This window comes from Musca vetustissima, unplaced genomic scaffold (assembly GCF_032173495.1).
Source record: "Musca vetustissima isolate MV318-11 ecotype Yass unplaced genomic scaffold, APGP_CSIRO_Mvet_v1 utg4927, whole genome shotgun sequence".
NCBI classification, from domain to species: Eukaryota; Metazoa; Arthropoda; class Insecta; order Diptera; family Muscidae; genus Musca; species Musca vetustissima.
The window spans coordinates 183,899-209,881 of NW_026884396.1; the positions used below are offsets into that span (position 1 = coordinate 183,899).

At 34.6% G+C, this 25,983-nt stretch overlaps 1 protein-coding gene across 1 annotated transcript in view; it reads right to left on the reverse strand.

Annotated features, from left to right (window-relative positions):
* Positions 1 to 3,940: 3,940 nt before the first annotated feature.
* The window catches only part of LOC133331362 (secernin-2), a 220,789-nt gene continuing 198,746 nt past the window's right edge, over positions 3,941 to 25,983 (reverse strand). The window contains exons 2-4 of the mRNA XM_061539760.1: positions 23,776 to 23,961; positions 23,088 to 23,531; positions 3,941 to 4,428 (exon numbers count right to left, since the gene is read on the reverse strand). Of these exons, the coding sequence (XP_061395744.1) occupies positions 3,946 to 4,428; positions 23,088 to 23,531; positions 23,776 to 23,931 (1,083 nt within the window). The 5' untranslated portion in view covers positions 23,932 to 23,961 and the 3' untranslated portion in view covers positions 3,941 to 3,945. The remainder of the gene's footprint in view (positions 4,429 to 23,087; positions 23,532 to 23,775; positions 23,962 to 25,983) is intronic.

Genomic DNA, 25,983 nt, shown 5'->3' on the forward strand with positions numbered 1-25,983 from the left:
ATCTCTTTCCCAATTGTCTATACATCACTTTAGAGGGGAGGTCTGAAAAGAAAAAATGTTCTCCATAGAATTCCAATAGGCGCTCTCGAATAAAGTAAATCTCTAGCTATAATATATCTCAAGAAAAATACCCCAAACAAATTTTTATTTCCATCAAATAAATGGTTAAATTAAAACTTTCCCATTTTTTAATTGTTTTCATTATCTCTTTCCCAATTGTCTATACATCACTTTAGAGGGGAGGTCTAAAAGGAAAAAATGTTCTCCATTGAATTCCACTAGGGACCCTCGAACAAAGTAAATCCCTAACTATAATACATCTCAAGAAAAATACACCAAACAAATTTGTATTCCCAATGAAATAAAAAGGAAAATTTAAAAAAAATCTCAATTTTTAATTGATTTTCATTATCTCTTTCCCAAATGCCTATACTTCATTTGAGAGGGAAGGTCTGATAGGAAAAAATGTTCTCCATTGAATTCCACTAGGGACCCTCAAACAAAGTAAATCCATACCTATAATACGTCTCAAAAAAAATAACCCAAACAAATTTGTATTCCCAATGAAATAAAAAAGGACATTTTAAAAAATGTAAATTTTTAATTGATTTTCATTATCTCTTTCCCAAATACCTATACTTCATTTGAGAGGGAAGGTCTGAAAGGAAAAAATGCTCTCCATTAAATTCCAACAAGAGTCCCTGAACAAAGTAAATCCATAACTATAACACATCTCAAGAAAAATACACCAAACAAAATTGTATCAAATAAAATAGTTAAATTAAAACTTTCCATTTTTAATCATTTTCATTATCTCTTTTCCATTTGGTTACACTACAATTTAGAGTGGAGGTCTGAAAGGAAAAAATGTTCTCCATTGAATTCCACTAGGGGTCCTCAAACAAAGTAAATCCATAACTATAATACGTCTCAAGAAAAATACCCCAAACAAAATTGTATTCCCATTAAATAAAATTGTTAAATTGAAACTTCCCATTTTTAATCATTTTCATTATCTCTTTCCGATTTGTTTACACTTCAATTTAGGTTGTAGGTCTGAAAGGAAACAATGTTCTCCATTAAATTCCAACAAGGGTCCCTGAACAAAGTAAATCCCTAACTATAATTTGTAACAAGAAAAATATCCCAAACAAATTTGTATAAATAAATAAAACTCATTTGTTTTGTTTTTTGCGTTTTTCTTAGTAGAAGTTAGTATTTATTATATCAGATAAATGTCATTATATATTGTAGGTTGGTATGATGCGTATTTATCGTATTTTATATAATAAATTGTAATCCATTGTCGTTTTGTTTGTTCCATTTAAAACAAGAAATCAAGCATATGTGTTGGGTAGTATACTTTTTTCGAATTTCTGGTTTGTGTGGTTAACGCACAAAACGATAATGCGGTTTTGGGGTTTGTTTTTTGAGGGGGGTTCTCCCAAAAGTTGCCCCCAATTTTTTTTTATTGCATGATCATGGTGTTGTTGATCTGCAGAATTTTTTGTTTTTGTGTGATTATTGTTGTGTTGTTAGTTTTTTTTCGTTATTATTGTAAATCCCTTAACAACACCTTTTGTTCTACCACACCGCCAGCAATTAATGTTACACGCCTCCACCAAAAAACTCCAAGAAGTGGCAAAGACCTAGATGTCAGCTGTTAAAGCGGTCTTAATGCTATGCGTAATGGACATATTATACCAGGCATATCAAGTACGTCAACATGTTTCGGTTTTTTTTAACGATAGTGGGTTTGGATAATAGCCCTTACACGGCCAAAAGATCTTGGGCTGGCTGCTTCAACCTTCTTGTCATTTTCCGTTGAAGGAGTGGCATTAGTTGTGGTGTGTGGTGGAATGGAATGGATGTTGAAAAAGGGGAATATTTTGTATTATGACACAACGGGTGTTTTTTGTTAGCTGCTTAATATCTAAGTTTCGGGGTCTTGCCTATAATTGTATGTATGTGAAGTGAGGGAGGAGAGTGACACAATTCCCTTCCTTACACCAGATGTTAGGCCTCACTGTGCTGAGAAATAATAACCCTTTGGTTATGCCATATTGCGAAAACATAACGCTCTTCTTGGGATGGTGTTAAGAAGAAAAGGGGAATTATCCTCCACTGCGAGAAAGGTGTTGTGGGGGAAATGTGCCCGCCTGCCCCTCTCGTACTCCATTTTTTTACAATTTTAGTACAATCATCGTATCGTTATTTTGTTGTCATTAAATCATCACTTAAAATCTAAAATATTTTTGTCATTTATGTTTATGGGGGGGATGTTTTTGCATAAGTGTTATTTTTACGGGTTATTATTTCATCATTTTTTTTAGGTTATGTTTCATTTTTTTCATTCTGTCAAATATTTTTTGTGGGTTTTTAGTGCATTTTTGCGGTCTATATATGTATTATACCACATCGTATCCATACTAAAATCTAATAATATTAATAATAGTATATAATAATATGTATATATATATATGAAATTTGTTTTTATCAGTTTTGTTGTTACTAATCAAATCGTAATATTATAATAATGTTTTTTTATAATTATTAAATAATTTTGTTAGTGTAAATAGGAACATGTGGATTGACATTGAATTGTCTTTTTGAATTCCACTTCATTTCATATGTTTTTTTTATAATAATATTTTTTTATAATAATATTTTTTTTAATAATATTTTTTTTATTATTATCAATAATAAACATTTTATGTATGTTTTTATTTTTATGCATCATGGGGGGGAATGTTGTTTTGTTTTAAAAGTTTTGTCACACTCAAAACTTTTTTTAAATCATATTTTTTTTTTTTGTTTTTTTATATTTTTTTAAAATTTTTTTTAGTTTTTTTTTTAAGGTTATGTCTTCATCTAATTTTCTAATTAATAATCATCGATCATGATCATTCACATGTATCATCTAGCAAAGAAAGTTTTGTTTTCAAACTTTCCTTTGTTGTTGTTGTTGTTGTTTTTAAAGTTCTTAATTACTAATAGAGATTTAAGAAACAAAATTCCACCTTTGCATTCTGGTTGTTGTTGTTGTTGTGGTGTTTAGCCAAAGGGGAATTTTGTAATATGTTCGTGTTTGATTATTAAATATCAAGTTGTTGTTGTTGTTTTTTTATAATGTCAAAAAAGTGGTAATATTTAGTCTGCTGGAACCTGGTCAAATCCGGGTAATTCAATTTAGGCCAGGGATAACGAAAAGCCTAAATTGTGACACATTCGGTTAATAGGGGGGTGGGGGCTATTATTTTTGTCACAGTTCGCCCCCAAGACATTTTAAACTGATCAGGAATAAAATGTCCAAAGGGCCAACAATTTAAAAAAAATAATTCCCACACAAAATTAGAACAGGATTTTTGTTTTGTGATTCAAAACAAAAACCTGGGTCACTGGCCGGTTAATTTTTTCTAACAAAAAATTGTCTCTTTTTTTTTGTTAAAATATTTTGTTTTACATTTTGTTTTTGTTTTTTTTTTTTCTTACATAACTAGGGGTTTTGTTGTTGTTTTTTGTTTTTGTATTATTTATCATAATTCCAAAAATTATGAAGCGAGGTTTTGAGTTATGCGAGTTTTTTTCAAAGGTTTTACCAAATTTTGTGTTTTTGTTATCATCAATTTCATTTTCATTAGTTTATAATTTGATTTTGTTGTTGTTGATTTTTTTTTTCAATACTTAAATATTATTTTTCATTGTCCATTTAAACATTAGCGAGGGGGGTCAATATCAATATCCGCATATACTCCAAAGCGAACAAATTCCAATAGCCATAAATCCAAAAATCATAGATCCAAAAGTACATTAATCCATAGGTCATTAAGCCCCAAGTTGCGAAAACCAATAACTGTATACCGTAAATCCATAAATCGTAAACCATTTTCACAAGCCAAAGGGTCGTCATCATCGAATCAGTCATCAGTCAGCCAAGGTGAAATTCTAACGATAAAATTTCACCTCAGCCTCAACACAATCTTTCATCAGCTCATCCAATTCCTCAGTAACCACGGGATGTTCCTTCAAATAAGCCGTAACCTCTTCAACACATGCCGCTTCCAATGCCTTCAAATGTTCCAATGCCGATACCTTACGTTGTCCATGCAATTTGTGTAGCAATGTAATGTTCCCACCATCAGGTGGGGCCTTAGTTAATGGCGATATTTTCGGTTTGGGTGCAAATACAAATGGTTTAAACACAGATTCACTAGTATTCGGTGTAGCCGTAAACCAATGCGAGGAGATGCCATTTTTCGACAGAACAAATACCGATGCCGAGCGTGATGATTCTTCCTTAGCAGCCGATCTCAACGTTTCAAACATATCCGTTACCGTAAATGTACCATCGTCGGGTGGTTTATCGCCACACCATTCCGTAGAGGCTGTTGGGGTGCTATCAAATGCGGCAGCAAAATCGATTTCACCCTGGAATTCAAGAAAAAAATAATAAAATTGGATTAATAGGTGGGGGTTTTATTTTATAAAAATTAAAAAATAGGGTTAGAAATTGAAGATGTTTTTCCACCTTTGAAAAATGTTCTGAAAAGCACTTTAAAACGAATTCAAAGAGAATTCGGGAGCGTTTTAAGCAGGCTCAGGCAGAGAACCATTTTTTCAACCAAATTACTCTCAAAGAGAGCACGCTTGCGGGGTTTTGCCTAAGGCGGATTTAAAGCGACCCAAAGGGAGACTTTTTAGGCTAGCTCAAAGAACCTAAAATAGAAATTTATAGGCGTTCAAGCGAGATAAGGGTAGGATTTTTAGGCGAGCTAAATTGTTTCTTGGTAGGAATGAGAGTCATTGTAGGCGAATCAAAGGTCACCTATATAGACCAGCTTATCGTCCTAAGGGCAGTTTTAAAGCCAGTTAAATGGATTTTTATAGGCTAGTTAAAGAAGCCTATAGAGGTGAGTTCAAAGGTGATCCAATAGGCGAACCAAAGGTAGATTTTATAGACAAACCCAGGGTTGTTAATGTGAGCTGAAAGAAGTTTTCACAGTCGATTTGACTTAAAGGGGTATTTTACAGGCGAGCATAGAGATTTTATAAGCGAGCTGAAGCACAGAGTCTTTTTAGGGAGACTGAAAGGAGTCTCAGGCGAGTTATAGGGATCTTTATAGGCCAGTTAAAGGGATAATTATAGGCTAGTTAAAGGGAGACCAAGGGGAATCTTAGAAGACAGCCAAATGTGAATTTTATAGATGCTTCTAGATGTGCCTCGGCGAGCTGAAAGAAGTGTTCAAGTCGATTTGCGGAGCTAAAAAGAGCATTTACAGGTGAGTAGGAGCATGAAGTCTTTAAAGGCATGAAGACTAGTAGACTGTATAGGGTTAACTGAAAGGAGTTTCAGGCGAACTATAGGAATCATTTAAGGCTATTTCAAGGAGTATATAGAGGTGAGTTAAAGTGAACCAAAGGGAGACAACCCAAGGGGTGCTGAAAGCAAACTAAAAAGTAGTCACCACAGTCGTATGGCGAGCTAAAGGCAACTATTACTGGAGAGCAGATGCATAGAACATTTATATACGAGCAGAAGATGAGAGATTTTATAGATAAACTGAAAGGGGTCTCAGGAGTTATTCTAAGCAGTAATCTGAAGACAATCCTAATAGGCGAGGCAAACAATTTTTTATAGACCAGGCTAGGTGTGCCAAAGTGAGCTGAAAAGGGAAACTGAACGTAGTCTCTATAAGTTAAATAGAACAGGAGAATTTTTTTGGGAGTACAAAAAAAAAGTGTTGAAGGCAACTTTTTCAGGCGACCTATAGGAGACTTTCAGGAGGGCAGAAAGGTCCCTTTATAGGCTAGCTCAAGACAGTATTTATATGCGAGCTGGAGGTTCTCAAAAAATAATGTAGATGAGCCAAAGGACGTTTTTCTAGGCGAGCTGAAGGATAATTTTTCGGTGAGCAAACAAAAAACTTTCACGAGCGAGCTGATTGGAACCTTCTCAGGCGACTTGAAGGAGACTTTCTAGGTGGGCCATAAAAGTCTTTTAGGCGGACAGAAAGGACCCTTTAGAGGCGAGTTGAAGGAGACTTTATAGACGAGCTTAGGGTAGTCTCTAAACACGACCTCAAGGGACTCTTTATAGACCTGAAAGAGACTTTCAAAGTGAGCCAAAGGCGTACGAATGGTAGTCCTAATAGACAACCTAAAGTAAGTCTCTTAGGCGGCCTGAAGGATATCCTATATAGACCACCTGAAGAGAGTCTCTGTAGAAGATCTAAAGGGAGTCACTAAACACGATCTGAAGCGAGTATCTATCGATTTGAAGGAGTCTTCAAAGGTAAGCTAAAGGTAATTTATAGACCTTATAGTTGAGCTGAATGGAATCTCAATAGACAACCTGAAGGGAGTGTCTTAAGACGATCTGAAAGGACATCTGAATAGAGTCTCTGTAGAAGACCTGAATGGAGTCTCTAAACACGACCTGAATGCAGTCACTATCGACTTGAAGGAGACTTTCAATGTGAGCCAAAGGCGAGATGAAGGAGATATATTATAGACGACCCTATAGAGGGAGTCTCAATAGACAACATGAATGAAGTGTCTTTAGACGACCTGAAGGGTGACCTCTATAGGAACATTTATGGTCGATCTGAAGAAAGTCTTTGGTAGAGATCAGCTCGACCAGAAAAGACTCCTTCTCCAACATTGTAGACTCTATAGACGAACTGTAGTATGGAGTAATTTATAAAGGACCGGAAGCCGAAGCCCTTTCATAAACGTGACGGAGACGAGCTGAATGGAGTGTTTATGTACTACCTGGCGGCAGCCTTTAGAGCCACCCTGGAGACAATCAATATATACGAGTTGGGAGGAAGTCTTTATAGGAGCTTTAAACGAGCTGAAGCCAAAGAGTATTTTATAAAAGAATCAGAGACAAGACAAGGCGATCTAAGGGTGTCTTTAAGGCTGAAGGCGAAACCCTTTAGTAAACGTGCGTGGGTAGAGTGAGATTAGCTAAATGCTAGCTTTATTGGTTAGAGTGTACATTAAAGACGAGCTAAATGGCAGTATTTAGAGTCGACATGAAGGCAATCAAAATAGACGAGGAGTTGAAAGAGATCCTTTATATCAGCTTTATAGGAGCTGACGTCAGAGATTATTATAAAGATATCTATTAAGGAAGGACCCAATGTAAGTCATTTCGACGAGCTGAATAGATGAGCTGAAAATATTCTGTAACTGGATGGAGCTTTTCCTAATGGACAAAAAGGGGGCGTCTATTAAAGGTGAGCTGAGAGAGTAGAGGGTCTATTATTAAAGATCGCGAGAGAGGGGTTTTATAGCATAAAATGTTAATGTACATCCGGATGACATACTAAAAAAATATAGCTAGTGTTTTATAGGAAGAAAATATTCAATACCCTTTAATAAAAATTCCCTGTGAATTTCCTCTTCATTATAATCAGTTGGGAGGGGGGAGCCTTTATATGAGACTTCTGAGGAGCTGAAGGCAGATGGTATTTTTATAAAAAAAACCAGAAGCATTAAAGAAGGGCAGAATGTAATCTATGTAAGGAGTCTTTAAAGCCGACCCGGAAGCCCTGCTCAACCTATTCTGCTCAAAATATTCTGTATAGACGAATTGGAAGGCGACTTGAGCGAGAAGAGGGTCTATTATTAATGATTATCTCGAGAGAAGAGTCTATACAATTTTAATGTAAATCCGTATAACATACAAAATATATCCCTAGCTCCCGATAGGATGAAAAAAAAAATTCACAAATAATTTAAAAAAGATGGGATTTGTGAATAAACTCTACCGAAAAGTATGAATTTGAATTGCCATTCCCAAAATTTTTATAGTAGAGGCCGTTATTAATTTATTTCTCCAAAGTCGGGGGTTTTCAGAACAGTTTTCACTTTCAGAATAAACAAAAAAAAAAAAACATCTTCAATTTCATCGTAATTGAAAAACAATCTCTATATAGAAAAAATTATAGAATATTAATACAGAATTAAATATTTTGAATTATTTTTAGTGGCATTATACAAATCGTACAACAATAACAACAACAATATGACAAAACAAATAACCTCAAAATGTTACGAATTTGTTTTTTTTTTTTAATTTTCAAAAGCCCTTAGCATTGAAATCTGTCACTTTTTATTGTGTCTTAGCAAAAGGGTGAGAGAAGATGGGAGGCTGACAAGGAATCATTAGACAAGTTTCCTTTATTTATGTTCACTTTTTTTTCTACATAGAAAATGTCCTCCGCATACGTTATAGAATTCAAATCTTTTATAAAAAAACATACCCAATATTTATAGATTTTTGTTTTCTTTCTTTCTATTTTTTGGATGATGGAATCTGCAAAGTATTTTCCATTTTCATTCTTTCAGTCTTTTGTTTAAAATAAATCAACAGTTTTGTTTTTGTATTTTTCTTTGTACATTTCATTCCAATAATCATAGTCCATTGTTCGTTAGCCAAGTGTTGTCGACAGGATGTCATTGTGTGCGAGGATTTTTATAGAGTTCATTTTCGGTTTTGTTTTATTATCATTATTTTTTTTTTTTTTTTAATATTCCATTGGCTCTCCCGCCTATAGATGAACCAAAAACAAAAAAACACATAAAATGGTTTGAAGAGAAATTATTAGGAAAATGTTAAAAAAAATTAAATGCATGGAATATGGAACATATAGTTATTAATTAAAAACTAATGATTATCCCATCACCCTTTATTAGAACACAAGAAAAAGTTATTCAGACTAAACCTCAGGAGCCTCTAACATATTGTTTGGGACTTGGCTAAATCGGTATAGAACAAGAATATGTATTCTTTATGGGGTCGAGATGTTGGAAACCGAATGGCAAATTTAATACAAGCTCCTCCTTGGTGACTGATATAAAAATCATACCCTGCGACCTCTAGAAATTTCCAAATTAAAAAAACGATTTCCAAATATAAACCAAAAAAAAAACGATACCCTACACAACTACCACGGAACTCAAATTTTCTCTCCGAGCCTGGGCAATACTTGGTGATATTGGCATGCCCGATTAGAGGTAAACAGCACCTCTTCCTCACACTGACATATTTTCCGAATATTACGAAAACAGCTATTGTCCAGATTACCTTCAACGTGGGTTGTGTTGTGATGTTCGGCTTTCATTTGTGGTCTATATATCGACTCGAAAATAACACAAACAATTAAGTTTTCGGTCCACATCAGTCCAAAATTATTATCTGATCATCACCACAAATTATAGGCGTTGTCCTTGACCATAACTGGAACCTGGAACATTTCAAAGTGATTTTTTTTCCGCGCTCTGGAGTGATAATGGGTTACTAAATAATATAAATTACCTGTAAATATTTAGGTGTAACTCCCACATCCGAGCACATACATCAATATAATTGGTATTAATTTAAAGGTCAACCACTACTCTTGGATATAATATCAACTTCTCGGATCTATGTCATTCAGGGGTAAATATATACGCTATAGAATACAAATTTTGTCATTTTTCACACAAAAGTCAGGGTCCATTTGACCCGCTAAATATTGACCGATCTTTATGAAAGCAGGCATGCTTATTGTTTTGGCCCGATCCCCTTCTCCATGCAAAATTTCACGATGTTCGGGCCATTATTGCGGCCTCTGGAGCGACCAGAAAAACCGACAAAAATTTAGTATTTGGTCCATTTCATCCCCAAAATATTAACCGATCTTTCCCAAAAATAATAGGGGTCTTCATTGGCCAGAACCCATCCTACATGCAAAATTTCGTGAAGATTGGTCCATAACTGTGGCCTGTATCGTGTTTGCAAATTATAATGGACAGACGGACGGACGGACACACATGTCTAGATCGACTCAGCTAGTCGAGATATGACTATCGGTATACTTAAAGGTGGGTCTAGGACCAATATTTCGCGGTGTTACAAACTTTTGGGGCTGCACAAAGCTATAATACCCTGACAACATAGTTGTGTAGGGTATAAAAATCACAATTCCCAATTATTTATCCAACGCCCTAGTATTCTAATTTCATTTTTTTTTTATTTTCATGTAAAATTATAAATTATTCGCCACCTTGCGCCCAGTATCATCACAGAGCATCCATACTTCGTGTGGTTTAGTATTACTGCGGCTGCTGCTGTTGTTGTTGTTGCTGTAGGAAATCTGACTATTAAACATAATCCGCTAATGAATGAAATTCATTGAAACTATTTATCCAATTAGTGACCCGAATGATTGGGGAAAAAACAAGAAGCAGCGGACAAAAGCGTTTTTTTTGTGGATGATGTGCGATGATGAGGCTCAGTGTGATGATAATGACAACAAAAAATAATCTAGAGGTGGTGGTGATGGTGTCTCGACACAAATGATGGCAAAAATATTCATCATATATTTTTTAAATAGATATCTGAAATGCTTGAGAGAGAGAGAGATCTGATGACACCAACAACAACAAATTGGCAAGTGCACAATTAGTTTTGGAATGCATTACAGAGATTACCACATGATGGAAGCTAGGTGAGGCTAAAGGTATTTTAAAAGAATGCTGGAAAATTTTTTTCCAGAGGAAATATCGAAATTTCGGAGGTACCCTAAAAATTGAACCAATATTGATAGTTTTTGGTAGGAAGATTTCCTACCCAATGAGAATCCAAAATATACAATTACATCTAATTTGGTGGAAAAATGTAACGAATCTCCCATAAATATCGAAATTTCGCAGGTACCCCTATATGGGAGCTACCCTTAAAATTGAACCAATATTAATAATTTTTAATAGGGAGATTTCCTAACCAATTAGAATCCAAAATATAAAATTAGAGCTAATTTGGTTGAAAAATGCCACGAATCTCCCATAAATATCGAAATTTCGAAGGTACCCATATATGGGAGCTATCCTGAAAATTGAACCAATATTGATAATTTTTGGCAGGGAGATTTTCTACCCAATGATAATTTTGGATTTGGATAAAATTACAGCCAATTTGGTAGATAAATGTAACGAATCTCCCAAAATATCGAAATTTTGCAAGTAACCTTATATGGGAGCTATCCTGAAAATTTAACCAATATTGATAATTTTTGGTAGGGAGATTTGTTACCCAATGAGAATCCAAAATACTAAATTACAGCTATATTCGTTGAAAAATGTAACGAATCTCCACAAAATATCGAGGTACCCCTATATGGGAGCTACCCTAAAAATTGAACCAAAATTGATAATTTTTGGTAGGAACATTTGCTACCCAATTAGAATTTAAAATATAAAATTACAGCCATTTTGGTTGAAACTTGTGCCCAATCTCCTCAAAATATCGAAATTTCGGAGGTACTCTTATATGGGAGCTATTGTGAAAAGTGAACCAATATTAATAATTTTTGGTAGTTAGATTTCTTACCCAATGCGAATCCAAAATACTAAATTACAGTCAATTCGGTTGTAAAATGTGATGAATCTCCCCAAAAATACCAAAATTCGGCAAGTAGCCTTATATATGAGCCTACCCTAAAAATCTGACCAATATTAATAATTTTTGGTAGGAATATTTTTTATGCAATGAGAATCCAAAATGCCAAATTACAGCCCATTCGGAAGTAAAATGTGATCCATCTCCCCAAAATATCGAAATTCGGGACGTACCGTTATATGGGGGCTACCCTACAAAATTGACCAATATTAATCATTTTTGGTAGGTAGATTTTCTGCCCAATGAGAACTCAAAATACCGAATTATAGCCAATTCGGTTTAATTTTTCTTTAATGTACCGAAATTCGGCAAGTATCCTTATATGAGGCCTACCCTAAAAAGGTGACCAATATTAATAATTTTTGGTAGGATAATTTTTTAACCAATGAGAACCCAAAATGCCATATTACAGCCAATTCGATTGTAAAATGTGATCAATCTCCCTAAAATATCGAAATTCGTGGCGTATCGTTGTATGGGGGCTACCCGAAAAAGTGAACCAATATTAATCATTTTTGGTAGGAAGATTTGTTACCCAATGATAATACAAAATACCAAATTACAGCCAATTCGATGGCAAAAAGTGTCCAATCTATCGAAAATATCGAAATTCGGTAGGTTCCATTATATGGGGGCTACCCGAAAAAGTGAACCAATATTGATCATTTTTGGTAGGAAGATTTGCTACACAATCAGAGTCCCAAATACTAAATCACAGCCAATTCTGTTGTAAAACGAGACCATTCTCCTCGAAATATCGAAATTCGGGAGGTTTCATTATATGGAGGCTATCCTGAAAAGTGGACCAATATTGATAATTTTTGGTATGAATATTTTGTACATAATGAGAATCCAAAATACTAAATTACAGCCAATTCGATGGTAAAAAGTGCCAAATTTTCGCAAAATATCGAAATTCGGAAGGTCCAGTTATATGGAGGCTACCATAAAAAAGTTGGCCAATATTGAAAATTTTTGGTAGGGTGATTTTCTGCCAATTGAGAATTCAAAATACAAAATTACAGATAATTCGGTTGTAAAATGTGCCAACATTTTTTTTTTTAAATACCGAAAATTATGCGGTATCGTTATATGGGGGTCTATGCAAAAATTTGACCCGATATATTTCATTTTCAATACCAAACACCCTAGGAGTAGTAGCAATGTATATATGAAATTTCAAAGCCATATCTTAAAATTATGCATGTTCTATCGTGATTTGAATAGGCGGACCAGATTATTTGCTGCCAGGAGAAACGAGTTCAATATTGGACTAAGGACCTCAAAAATACCAAAAAAAAAAAATGTTCTGTGAATGTCATATTTTAGCTTTACGAAGTGTTTAGAATTACACTTCGTAACGCTGAAATATAATCCCTTGTATAAAGAGTATATTGGAAAAATGCGCCCAGGAGCAGCACCGCCACTAAATTGAAATATGAATATTAAAATTACAAGATGAAAATATTTTCAATTCATTTCCACCACACATTTCGCGCTCTGGAATTTTCTCCAACCACCCACACCACATCCAGACATCTTTGCAAAAATTTGCAAACAACGGCAAGTAAACCCTTTTTTCTTTCAATTCCATATTCTGGTACACACACATATATTCTGCATACACATACGCGCACACACTAACACAAAAGGAAAGAAATTAAAATATATTTCTCCAGCAATTATTAACAGCCATTCCTGCACATAACCTGGCCAAAAAGAAGTAACGAAAAATTGAAAAAAAAAACAACAACTCATACATCGATCGCTGTTGACGTTCGTGGTTCGGCACTGCATCTCTTCTCCAGCCAACAAGGTAGTCAACCAGGCTGCCAGCCATTCAACCAGGCAGCCAACCAGCTATTCAGTCAGTCAGCCATCCAGTCAGCCATTCAGTCAGTAATCAACAGCACAAAAACATAAATCCTCAAAAAATAACTTCGCTGCCGAACAAACAAACAAACAAAAAGGCAACAACAACAAAACATACTCCACACTAATACCAACACAAGATAAAGAGCATCATTATTATTTATATATGTGTGTATGCATGCACAAGTGGGGGATTTGGGGGATATAAAATGCAGCTACTAATGAGGTCCTCCAGAAACACAGAACCACATCCTATTTTTGAAGGCATTAATTGCAGGAATTGAATACAATCCTAACCTCAAATTAGTGATTTATGAGGGAGAATATTTAAATAATTGTGAAATAATTAATTAAGGGGAGAACACAATTTTTTCGGATTATATTTCGTTCCACAGAACTTTTTTGCGGAGAATAAGAATAAAAAAGTAATAATCTAAAAATGAAGAGAAAAATATTGGTTGTGTGTGAAAATTGAAATCTACGATAATTATTTTTCGTTTCGATAATAATTTTTGCGGAGAATATAATTCCGAGAATTGAATTTATTGCGGAAAATAGATTTATGTATGGATACGATCTCACAGAGAATAGAAAAATAAATTTTGAATTATTTTTTATTATAAAAAGTAAAAATAGATCGTAACTTAATCTGAGCGGATTTTTATATCGCCCACCATAATGTGGATATTCCAAATACCTAAAATCGAGAACTTTATAAGTGGACTGGGACATGTAAAACTTTTGTATGCATGTTTTGACCATATCGGTTGTAAAACATGCCCAAGATCCCAATAATACGGAACATTTGGAGGTACCTTTATATGGGATTTACCCTAAAAAGTGGACCAATATTGATCATTTTTGGTAGGCAATTTGTGTACCCAATGAGAATCCAAAATACCAAATTACAGGCAATTAGGATGTAAAAAGTGACCAATCTCTCCCAAAATATCGAAATTCGGGACGTACCGTTATATGGGAGCTACCCTAAAAAGCAGACCAATATTGATAATATTTGGTAGGGAGATTTTCTGCCTAATGATAATCCAAAATACCAAATTACAGCCATATCGATTGAAAAACGTGCCCAAGCGCCCAAAAAAGCGGAAATTGAGGAGTATCGGTGTATGGGAGCTACACGAAAAAGTGAAGCTATTTTTATAATTTTTTGTAGGAAGATTTTCTACCTAATGATAATCAAAAATACCAAATTACAGCCATATCGGATGAAAAACGTACCCAAGCTCCCAACAAATCTAAATTTTAGACGTGTCTTTACATGGGAGCTAGAGCTACCCTAAAAAGTGCTGCAATATTGATAATTTTTGGTAGGCAGTTGTTGTGTCCAATGAGAATCCGAAATACAAAATTGGTTGAAAAACGTGCCCAAGCACCCGAAATTTGAAAGTATCGGAATATGGAAGCTACCCTAAAAAGTGCAGCAATATTGATAAATTTTGGTATGGAGATTTTGTGCCCAATGATAATCCAAAATACAAAATTACAGCCAATTCGGTTGTAAAAAGTGACCAATCTCCCCAAAATATCGAAATTCGGAACGTAACGTTATATGGGAGCTACCCTATAAAGTTAACCAATATTGATAATTTTTGGTAGGGAGATTTTCTGCCCAATGACAATCCAAAATACCAAATTACAACCATATCAGTTGAAAAACATGCTCAAGAGCCCAAAATTCGATATTTGAGATGTTATGTTATATGGGACCTACCCTAAAAGTGGACCAATACTGACAATTTTTGGTAGGGAGATTTTCTGCCCAATGACAATCTAAAATACCAAATTACAACCATATTCGTTGAAAAAAGTACCCAAGCTCCTAAAGATACCTAAATTTTGGAGGTATCTTTATATGGGAGCTATCCTATAAAGTTAACCAATATTGATAATTTTTGGTAGAGAGATTTTCTGCCCAATGACAATCCAAAATACCAAATTTCAGCCATATCGGTTGAAAAACGTGTCCAAGCTTCCAAAAATACCTAAATTTTGGAAGTACGTTATATGGGAGCTATGCGAAAAAGTGAAGCTATTTTTATTATTTTTGGTAGGCAGTTTTTGTACCCAATGAGAATCCAAAATACCAAATTACAGCCATATCGGATGAAAAACGTACTCAAGCTCCCAAAAATACCTAAATTTTGGAGGTACCTTTATGTGGGAGCTATCCTAAAAAGTGGACCGATATTGATTATTTTTGGTAGACAGATTTGGTACCCAATGACAATCCAAAATACCAAATTACAGCCAATTCGGTTGTAAAAAGTGACCAATCTACCCAAAATATCGAAATTCGGAACGTACCGTTATATGGAAGCTACCCTATAAAGTTAACCAATATTGCTAATTTTTGGTAGGGAGATTTTCTGCTCAATGACAATCCAAAATACCAAATTACAGCTATATCGGCTGAAAACTTACCCAAGCGCACAAAAATACCTAATTTTTAGGTATAACTTTATATGAGAGCTACCCGAAAAATTGGACCAATTTTGTTAATTTTTGGTATGTAGTATTTGTACCCAATAAGAACCCAAAATACCAAATCACAACAATATTGGTTGAAAACGTGCTCAACGTGCCAAAACAACGAAATTTGGAAGGTTATGTTATATGGGAGCTATCTCAAAAATTTAACCGATATTGATCATTTTTGCTAGGGAGTTTTTTTACCCAACTAGAATACAAAATATAAAATTAGAGCCATTTTATTTGCAAAATGGGCCCAAGTTCCCCAAAAACGAAACTCGGATGGTTATGTTATAAGGGGTCTGCCCAAAAAAGTAAATCGATAATGTAAATTTATTGTATTCAGATTCGGTACTCAATGAGAATCCAAAAAAAAAGTCTAAAAGTCATCTAGTCTGTTCTAATAAAAAAATAATTTTCAATAATCAAAGTCTATAGGAGGTCCATTGTTTTAAAAATAAATTAAAATAAAATTAAATATCTAAAATAAATATTTGGTCCATATGAACGTATGACTAACGACAATACGTATACGACCCTTGATGCCAAAATCGTAATTTAAAAACATGAACGTATGACTAATGACATTACGTATAGGATCCTTAATGGCAATATACGATTACTGTGTCAAAAAGGAATGCTTTAATATTGTGTGTAATTACACAATATTAAAGCATTATATTTTGACATAGAAAATACAAGGCCTCAGATCCTTACGATTTTACACAGGACAAATGTACAGGTTCTTAGATTGAAGGAATATTTCCTATATTTATTTATTTTTTTTTCTTTGGAAAAAATACTCGCATTTTTATCTAGTAAAAAATTTCAATTAAAAGTATTTCAAAAATCCACATCTTCAAAAATTCATTTAAAAACAGAGAGATCCTTTAAAAAGTTATTTTAAATAATTTGCGTCTATAGGAAGTAACATTAAACATTTATAAAATCCACACCTCTGTATATAAGGTCCGCTAAATAAAATAATTTTTAAAAATCAAAGCCCATAGGAAGTCAGTTAAAAATCCGTCATAAAAAATACACGCCTATTACTTACGGTAAAAAATATAATTAATTACCAAAAAGAAATCTGTCGATCATAGGAGCGTATGACTAACGACAATGCGTATACGACACCTTCATGCTAATATACCATATGTATTGATTTGCATGATTTTGAATTATATTTTTGTATATTGAAAAGTTCAGGAATACTAGACCTCAGAGATCTGTCGATCATAAGAGCGTATGACTAACGACAATACTTATACGACCCTTAATGCTTTATTTAAAATTATATTTTTGTATATTGAAAAGTTTAGAAATAGTCAGCCTCAAATCCTTTCAATTTTTTACAGCAAAAATCCACAGGGCCTTAGAAATGTTAATTTTCAAAAAAAATATTTGCCTGCCTTGAATATTTAATTAATTTATTTAGTTGATTAAAAAAATCTAACCTCCCTTATGAAATAATCTCCAACAAAAAAATACCTTAAAAACTAATAAATTTCCCTTCTTTTCGAGATTAAAAAAAGGAAAAAATCAAATATACGCCTTAAAGAATATTTACCAACTGAGGAGAGAGGGATGATAATTCTTTCTTTCATTACACATACCTACAAAAAATTTTTTTCCCTTCAGATTTTTCTCCATTTTGTGACAAACAAAATCTAATTATATATTCCTTTTTGGTAAGAAGAAAAAAATAGAAGAAAAAAACTTCACCAGTCAACCACCCATGCCCTCTCTTCCCCCCATCATATAACATTTGTACATGGGGCTCGAGTCATACATAAGTGGTGCTGCTGCTGCTGGTAAAAAAGTTCATGTACATCAAGTATTTTTCTGACTTTTTTAATACATTGTGTCGTCTCTGTGTGTTTTTTTATCCTCATTTTACTTCTCTACTAATCTGTAGAGCAGGAAAAAAGTAACACCAAATGAAAAATCTTTCTTTCAACAACCACCACCGTTGTTGTTGTTTTTTTTTATAATTCTTATAACCCTCACCAGCCACCCACCCATCACACACACGAACACTCATTCAGTAAGTCAGCCACACACACACCTCACACTTTTTATTCCGTGTAATTTCTCATTCCTTTAGTCCTCTTCCCCCCATCCTCCCCCGCAGCAGCATCTCATGTATGAACAAACAAATAAAAAAGTCCTTAACATCAACTAACGACTTATAACGACGATGATGCTGCTGCTTCTTCTTCCTCTTCACCTCTTCCTACTTCTTATTACAACAAAGTTTATGTATGCAAAGAAATGAAGTAAAAAAAGGCGGCAAAAAATTGCAAATCTAGAAGAAGAAGCAGCAAAAGAGGGAAAATTATTTTTCTATGTACAGGCACAACTTTTTCTTATACAAGAAAATTATTTGAGAAACTTTTTTATTCATAACGTTTGAACGAACGGCGGAACACAGCAAGGCACGGCGGCAGCAGCATGCCATGGCATGATGAGGATGGATGGCGGCAGCGGCAGCCAGCAGCCAACATCACACAAATAAAAAAGGAAGTCCTTTTTGCATCTCATTACTTTTCACTGTGTGTATGTGTGGAGGAGGAGGGGGAGTTTGCAAAAAGCCCGCAAGGTGGCAAGCGTAAATGAGTGTTGTTATCATGCTGTGTTGTGGGTGTTGAGTGGTTCTCACTCTCTCTCCCCCCAACAAAACCAAACAAATCAACATCTCTTTATTAAAAAAATAACAACTCACACAGCAGCCAAGCAAAAAAACATATGAGCCAGAGAGACAGAGTGCCAAACAAAACACACAGAGAAAGAGAGAGCGAGAGTAGATGAATAATGAACCTGTGTGTTATTGTTTTGTTTTGCCTTGTCTGAATGGATGCATGCATGCTCGCTTGCTCCCTCATTTGCCAAATGTATGGATGGATGCTGTAAACAAATGCAACCCTGTGCATGTCAGGCTCTGTTAAATACAATGTTATGTGTGCGTGTGTGTGTGTGTGATTGCCTAATTACAGAGACAGAGTTGTATTCGTAACGGATGGCGATGATATGTTAAGACACCGTCGTGCCGTTACAGGTATTTACATTGTAGACGAGTACGCATGTTTGCCAGTGTAATGTAACGTACACAGAATCATTGGGGAAACAAATGGCTGTAATTACAGTATTTTTAATTTCGAACACACAGCGACCGCAACTGAGAGTCGGAGGAGCAGAGAGCACACAAAAACAAAAAGAAACCCCCCAAACGTAGCGGCTGCAGCATTAGCAACGGCGGCAGCAACAGCGGCATAGACAACTAAAGCAGCAGCAAATGAGTTGTTTGTTATTAATCACCAACAACAACCACACCAACAGTCAAATTGTAAATTCTCTTCTCATTTATAAATGAGAATTGTGTGTGTGTGGGGAATAAAAAAAGAAAATTACTCATTTAGTTTTGTTGGTTGGTTGGCTGGCTGGTGTGATGATGAGTAGAGAGAAGGTACGAATCGTAGCAGCCGCAGAAGAAGAAGAATAATAACAGCAGCAGCAACAACAACAATGCAAACAAGTATGTACTCACAATTATAATTGGAGGTTAATTAAAAATGTCTCATTGGATAATAAATCGCAACGACAAGCTGGCTGATTTCTTTTTCTCCGTAAAGGAATTTTCTGATTTACACTTTCCATAACGCGCCAAAAATAAAGGAAATGAAAATGAAAAAAAAATCAGAGGCAATTAGCAAATGTTAATGGAGATTATCAAAGGAAACTGATTTATATAATTTGATTGTTTTTCTTATTAGAAAAATAAGATTCATTTTAATGCAAATTTTCTAGAAGATTCTATATTTGGTTGGAATATAGATTTCAATGAGATTGCGAAAAATGATGGCAAATGGCATTTTTATATTAAAAAAAAGGTTTCAATTTAATGACAAATTTTTGTAATTGGCGGCTTTTCAAATGGATTACAGATTTTAATTAGTAATTTTAGGAGAGAGTGTAAAATATTCCAACTTAGATTTTTCTTCTTATTACAAAAATAAAAATTATTAGAAATAGTGTTTTTGGATGCAGTTTTTTGGTAACCCCGTGAAATTTGAAAATGTAAAACAAAGTGCCAGATTTATAAATGCTTAGGAACTTTCAATTACGTTTTATTTTCAAATTAAATATTTTTTTTGAAACATTAATAACATAGTGGAAATTATAAAATAGGTGGACATCCATTTTTTTCTGTTTTGTGAGTTCAACTCTGCTCTGTAGGAGTATCCTTTTCAGAGACCTTTTTTGTGGTTGGATGGGGATTGTTGAAATATTTAAGAAAAAAATACAAGAAAATTACCAACATTAAGTAATTTCATTGGGGGGAGGTGGACATTTTCAAAATCTCCGGCGATGGCCTAAAAAAATGGGAACACCAAGGTGAATTGGAAAATCAATTCCGTTTTCGATATTTTGGAGATTGGGACAGTTTTTTTTCAGCCGCATTGGCCCTAACTTGCGTTCTAATTGGATATACAAATCTTCCTACCAAAAAATATCAGTATCGGTCCACTTTGAGTTATAGCCCCCATACTAAGGCCCCACACCCATTGTAGATATTTTGATGATCCTAGGCGTATTTTCCAACCGAAGGTGTACAAATTACAGAATCTTGGATGGAATGTAAAAGTAAGTTCAATGTACTAGGTCCATATTTTAACATAATGTATCCAACATTTTCAAAAAAAAAACTAAAAAATAGATTTTTTTATTTCCCTCTTTTTCTGTAGTCTAAAAGTGGATTTAAAAAAATATATTTTTAGGGCTCAATAAATGGTCTGTTCCCGTACTGCAAGAATCTACTAATTTTTACTATTTTTTCCGATAACATAAAGGTAAAATTGTTATCGTAGTAAAAAATTGTACATTCTGGCAGGATTTGGAACAGACCAAAAATTTGTGGATTTGTGAGGATTTTTAAAAAAATATTTTTAGGGGCCTGTAATCAGACGTGAAAATATTTTAAGGTGTCTATAACCAGGCTTGAATTAAAAAAAAATATTTTTAGGGATCTATAACCAGTCGTGGATTTTTAAAACCTATTTTTAGGGATCTATAACCAGGCGTGGATTTTTAAAACCTATTTTTAGGGGTCTATAACCAGGCGTGGATTTTTAAAACCTATTTTTAGGGGTCTATAACCAGGCGTGGATTTTTAAAACATAGTTTTAGGGTTCTATAACCAGGGCGTGGATTTTTAAAACATAGTTTTAGGGATCTATAACCAGGGCGTGGATTTTTGAAACATAGTTTTAGGGGTCTATAACCAGGGCGTGGATTTTTGAAACATAGTTTTAGGGGTCTATAACCAGGCGTGGATTTAAAAAAAAATATTTTTATGGGGCTCTAACCAAGCGTGAATTTAAAAAATATCGTTAGAGGCCTATAACCAAGCGTGAATTTAAAAATATCGTTAGAGGCCTATAACCAGGCGTTGATTTTTTAAACATATTTTTAGAAGTCTATAACCAGGCGTGGATTCTAAATTTTTTAGGAGTCTATAACCAAGCGTGGATTCTAAATTTTTTTAGGACTCTACAACCAAGCCTGGATTCTAAATTTTTTTAGGAGTCTATAACGAGGCTTGGATTTTAAAACCTAATTTTAGGGGTCTATAATTAGGCGGGGATCTTTAAAACATATTTTTAGGGATCTATAACCCCGCATAGATTTCTTAAAACGTTTTTTAAGAGCCCATAATATTTTAGAGGTCAACCACAAGTCGTGGATTTTTTAAAAATTATTTTCAGGGGTCTAGAACAAGGCTCTTTTTAAAAATTATTTTCAGGGGTCTACTACAAGGCTCTACCACGAGGCGTGGAGTTTTTAAAAATTATTTTCAGGGGTCTACTACAAGGCTCTACCACAAGGACTGGATTTTTTAAAAATTATTTTCAGGGGTCTATTTTACAAGGCTCTACCACAAGGACTGGATTTTTTAAAAATTATTTTCAGGGGTCTATTTTACAAGGCTCTTCCGCAGGGCGTGGATTTTTAAAAAATTATTTTCAGGGGTATACTTTACATGGCTCTTCCACAGGGCGTGGATTTTTAAAAAATTATTTTCAGGGGTATACTTTACATGGCTCTTCCACAGGGCGTGGATTTTTAAAAAAATTATTTTCAGGGGTATACTTTACATGGCTCTTCCACAGGGCGTGGATTTTTAAAAAATTATTTTTAATGGTCTACAACATTTTAAAATTTCTTAAAAATTATTTTTAAGGGTCTACCACATTTTAAAATTTTATAAAATATATTTTAAAGGGTCTACCACATTTTAAAATTTAAAATTGGGGAAAATGTGTTTACAGTTTTTTTTCATTCGCCGGAGATTTTTTGAAATTTGCATTTTCGATTTTTTATACAAGAAATTCTACCACATAGAGACAGAGTGAAGATTAGTTTAAAGTATTTTTTTTTTATTCCCCGGAAATGTTTTTGAAACCAACAACACTAATATTTAACTGATCAAATGGTCCATAGGCATTGTTATTCAGCTTCGGAAGATCCATTTCATACATTTGAGGAGAGTGCGATGCATAATAGTCCTCAGAAGTAGTTTTCAGTTATTTGGAGATTTTTTGAGATTCGCATTCTTTTATTTTTTATATAGGAAATTTTCCCACATTAGAGGCAGGGTGAAGATTAGTTTCCAGAATTTTTTTTATTCCCCGGAAATGTTTTTGAAACCTCAACACTAATATTGAAATGATCAAAAGTCCATAGGCATTGTTGTTCAGGTTCGGAAGTTCCATTTCTTAAATTTGAGGGAAATAGGATGAATAAAAGTCCTCAGAAGGAGTCTTGAGTTAATTGTTTTTTTTTCACAACTGATTTTTTTTCATAAATTTCAAAACTTTTGTTAAATTGATCATTTTTGTATTTGGAGTTTTCACATTACTGGGGAATAGATTGCCTTTTTTAATTTGTTCAGTCACTGGAGATTTTTTTGGAATGTCATATTATTGGAGACAGGAGGGATTATTTAGAAAATTTATTTTTTTTTTTTTATAAAAACAACAAACTGGGATTCAGCCTCACTATTTGCGAAAATTTCAAATATTATTTTTTTCACTGGAAACTTAAAAAAAAATCAACACTCATAATTGATCGTAAATCACTATGCTTTGTCGTTCACTTTCATATTTCAAAATTTTCATATTACGGTGCGAGGGAGTGGAATTATTTTTTCAATACACCAGAGATTTTGAAAATGTAAAATAATTTCAATTATAAAAATTTGGGTTTACATATTTACCTCACCATCCCAGCGGGCCCGCTTGCGCAACGATTCACCAAGATCCTCATTCGATTTCTCGAAATCCTTGCCGACAGCCATACCATCGTTGGGCAAATGATGGACACCCTTCAAAATTTGCTGACCAGCCCAATTTTTCCCAGCACAGCTAATAATCCATACCTTGGTGGGATCACCAACAATCAAACTAAACTTGGCATCATCATCGCCGTAACGGGTAATCAATTCCAGGATGCAATCGAAAGCATCATCGGCCGTTTCCGAGGAGGCCAAAGCCAAACGGATGACATCGTAGACGGTTACCTCGCCCTTGATTTCATTGGCCCAGGTTATGGCAATGCTAACGCTACGTTCATTGGAGCCGCAATCGCCACCCCAGACACCGGGACGGGGTTTTTGGAGAACGACACGTAAGGGCGTTTGGCAATCGGGTAAATAGTGGCGCTGGTTAAAGAATAAATTAAAAAATGAAAGAAAATATAAATAAACAGTGAGCTAATGTTATAGGCGTTTTTCTGTTTTGTTGTTGTTTTTTTTTTTTGGAATGTCCATTTAAATGGCCTTTCCAGTTGTAATCTGTCAGTTGTAAACAAAACAAAACCAAACACAGTCATGCACACCTTTGTTTTGTGTTTTGCCTTTTTTTATTTATTTTTTGTTTTTGTTGTTTGTTTTTACGATTACTTACCTTGCCCTCCAAAGATTCCGCTGGCTCATAGTAGGCCACCTCTTGGGCCACACCCACCAGGCTGGGATTCTCCGAATTACGCCCAATGATGACAGTATCCGAGGCAGTGTTTGGTGGCATGGCCACAAAACAATTACCCTGAGTGCTATCACTCATTGTAGCAACCAACGTCAATTACTTCCTCCTCTTGAATTAGATGTCAAACTTCTTTCTCCAATTAGACAAAAACGTAGAATATTCCAGACGTCCAACAAGCAAGCAAGCCGAGTTTTGTCTTGCCTTGTCGTGTTACTTTTTTTTGCAATTAAAGTTATTAATTCTCGCACCAAAAATAATTGATTAATTTCTTCGCCTTTCTTTGTTTGTTTGGCTATTCAATAACGATAATAAAAAAACAAACAGCCAATCAGTCTGTCTGTCAGTTAGTCAGCCAGCTAACCAGCAGCGGTAACTTTGTACTACTGGGGCCCACAAACGTATGGGGATGCCAGCCAGCCAAACGTCAATGTACCGTACGCAACAAAGAGCCCGATTTAGAGAGACAGAGAAATCTTCTCCTCGTTTTCACACAGCGGAGACGAGCGAGCGAGCGACCGACAACAAACGACGACGACACTCAATGAGACACTGACAGTTGAACACTGGAGAAGACGACCAACTCCGGTTTAATGAGACCCCAACAACTGCAAAAAACAAAAAAAGCCAAGAAGAAGAACAAGAGGAAGAAGAAGAAAATTAAAAAATTATTTACTTTAATTCACACCCCATCACAAGAACAATAACAACAACAAAAAACACTTTGTTTTATTTTTCAATTATCTTTCTTTCTATGTGTTATTGTTTTTTTTTTCTTTTTATTAACAATTTGTTTTAACCCTTTTTTCCAAAAAATTATTAATTTTTTAATTACTTTTTACAATAATTTCAGTATTTTTTCTTTAGCGGCGTTATTTTTAATTGTATACCCAAAAAAGACTTTTTGTTTCTATATTCCAATAAGGACTGAAGAAATGAGGGTGGCAGGCCAAGCAATGAACCAATCAGCCAGGCAAAACAGTGCCCGCCCGCTGTCGGCGTCGCTGCCACTTGTAATTGCAAATAAAATGTATGTGTATTAGCAGAGGAAGTGGGAAAGGGAAGACCACCGCCACCCCACCCCCTCTCAGCATATGTGTGCGCGCGGAACGGGTAATTAAGGTTTTTTCTTCATTTCGGTTGTTGTTGTTTTTGGATTTTAGGCAAAAGAGAAGATTAGCATGACTGGCTCTCTCGAGTTGTTGAGATTTTTGTCTTTTTTCTCGATGACGGTTATGCAAAGTTTTGTTCATTTAGCGGTTATCTCCATTAAATGGAAACATTATTCTTTTCCGCCTTTTCTCTCTTTTACTGTATTATTTTAATTTTCTTTTATTTTAATTAATTAATTAATAATTTATTTATTACTTCATTTGTTTATTATTTCATTTAGTTATTAAAAAATCGTTTTTAATTATTTTTTGTTTTGTTTTAATTTGTTACATGCGTACTAGCAGCACGGGGATGTCATGAACTCTGGTAACTCTGTTAATTAACACCTTCGAGTGAAGATATGTTGGCTGACTCTCCCTTGCTCGTCGCTCTCTCTCTCATTTATTGTGTACTAATCACTCATAAACAATGTTGTCAATGTGAAGAGGTATTTTAGCGATTGTTTTTGGTAAATTTGGAAATAGACGAAATTAAATAAAAACCAGTGAGCGGAGCAGTATAGTCGGTATACCCTACACAACTACCACGGAACTGTATACCCTACACAACTACCACGGAACTGTATACCCTACACAACTACCACGGAACTGTAACATTCTGCGGATGTATATTCCAAGCCTTGGCAAGGTCAACAGCACCTCTTCCTTACACTGACATATTTTCTGTACTCTGTACAATCCTTCTTATTATCTGTCTAGATGTGATGTTCGACTTATAATTGTGGCCTATAGATCGACTCGAAAACCCACAAAAAATTAAGTTTTTGGTCCACTTCATCCCAAAATTATTATCTGATCATCACCGAAAATTATAGGCGTTGTCCTTGACCACACCTAGATCCTCATGGAGACTTTCAAATCGATCATCGGCATATTTCCGCCCTCTAGTGTGGTAATGGGTTACTAAATAATATATGAATACGTAAGCACCTGTAAAAATTGAAGTATAACTCCCACATCC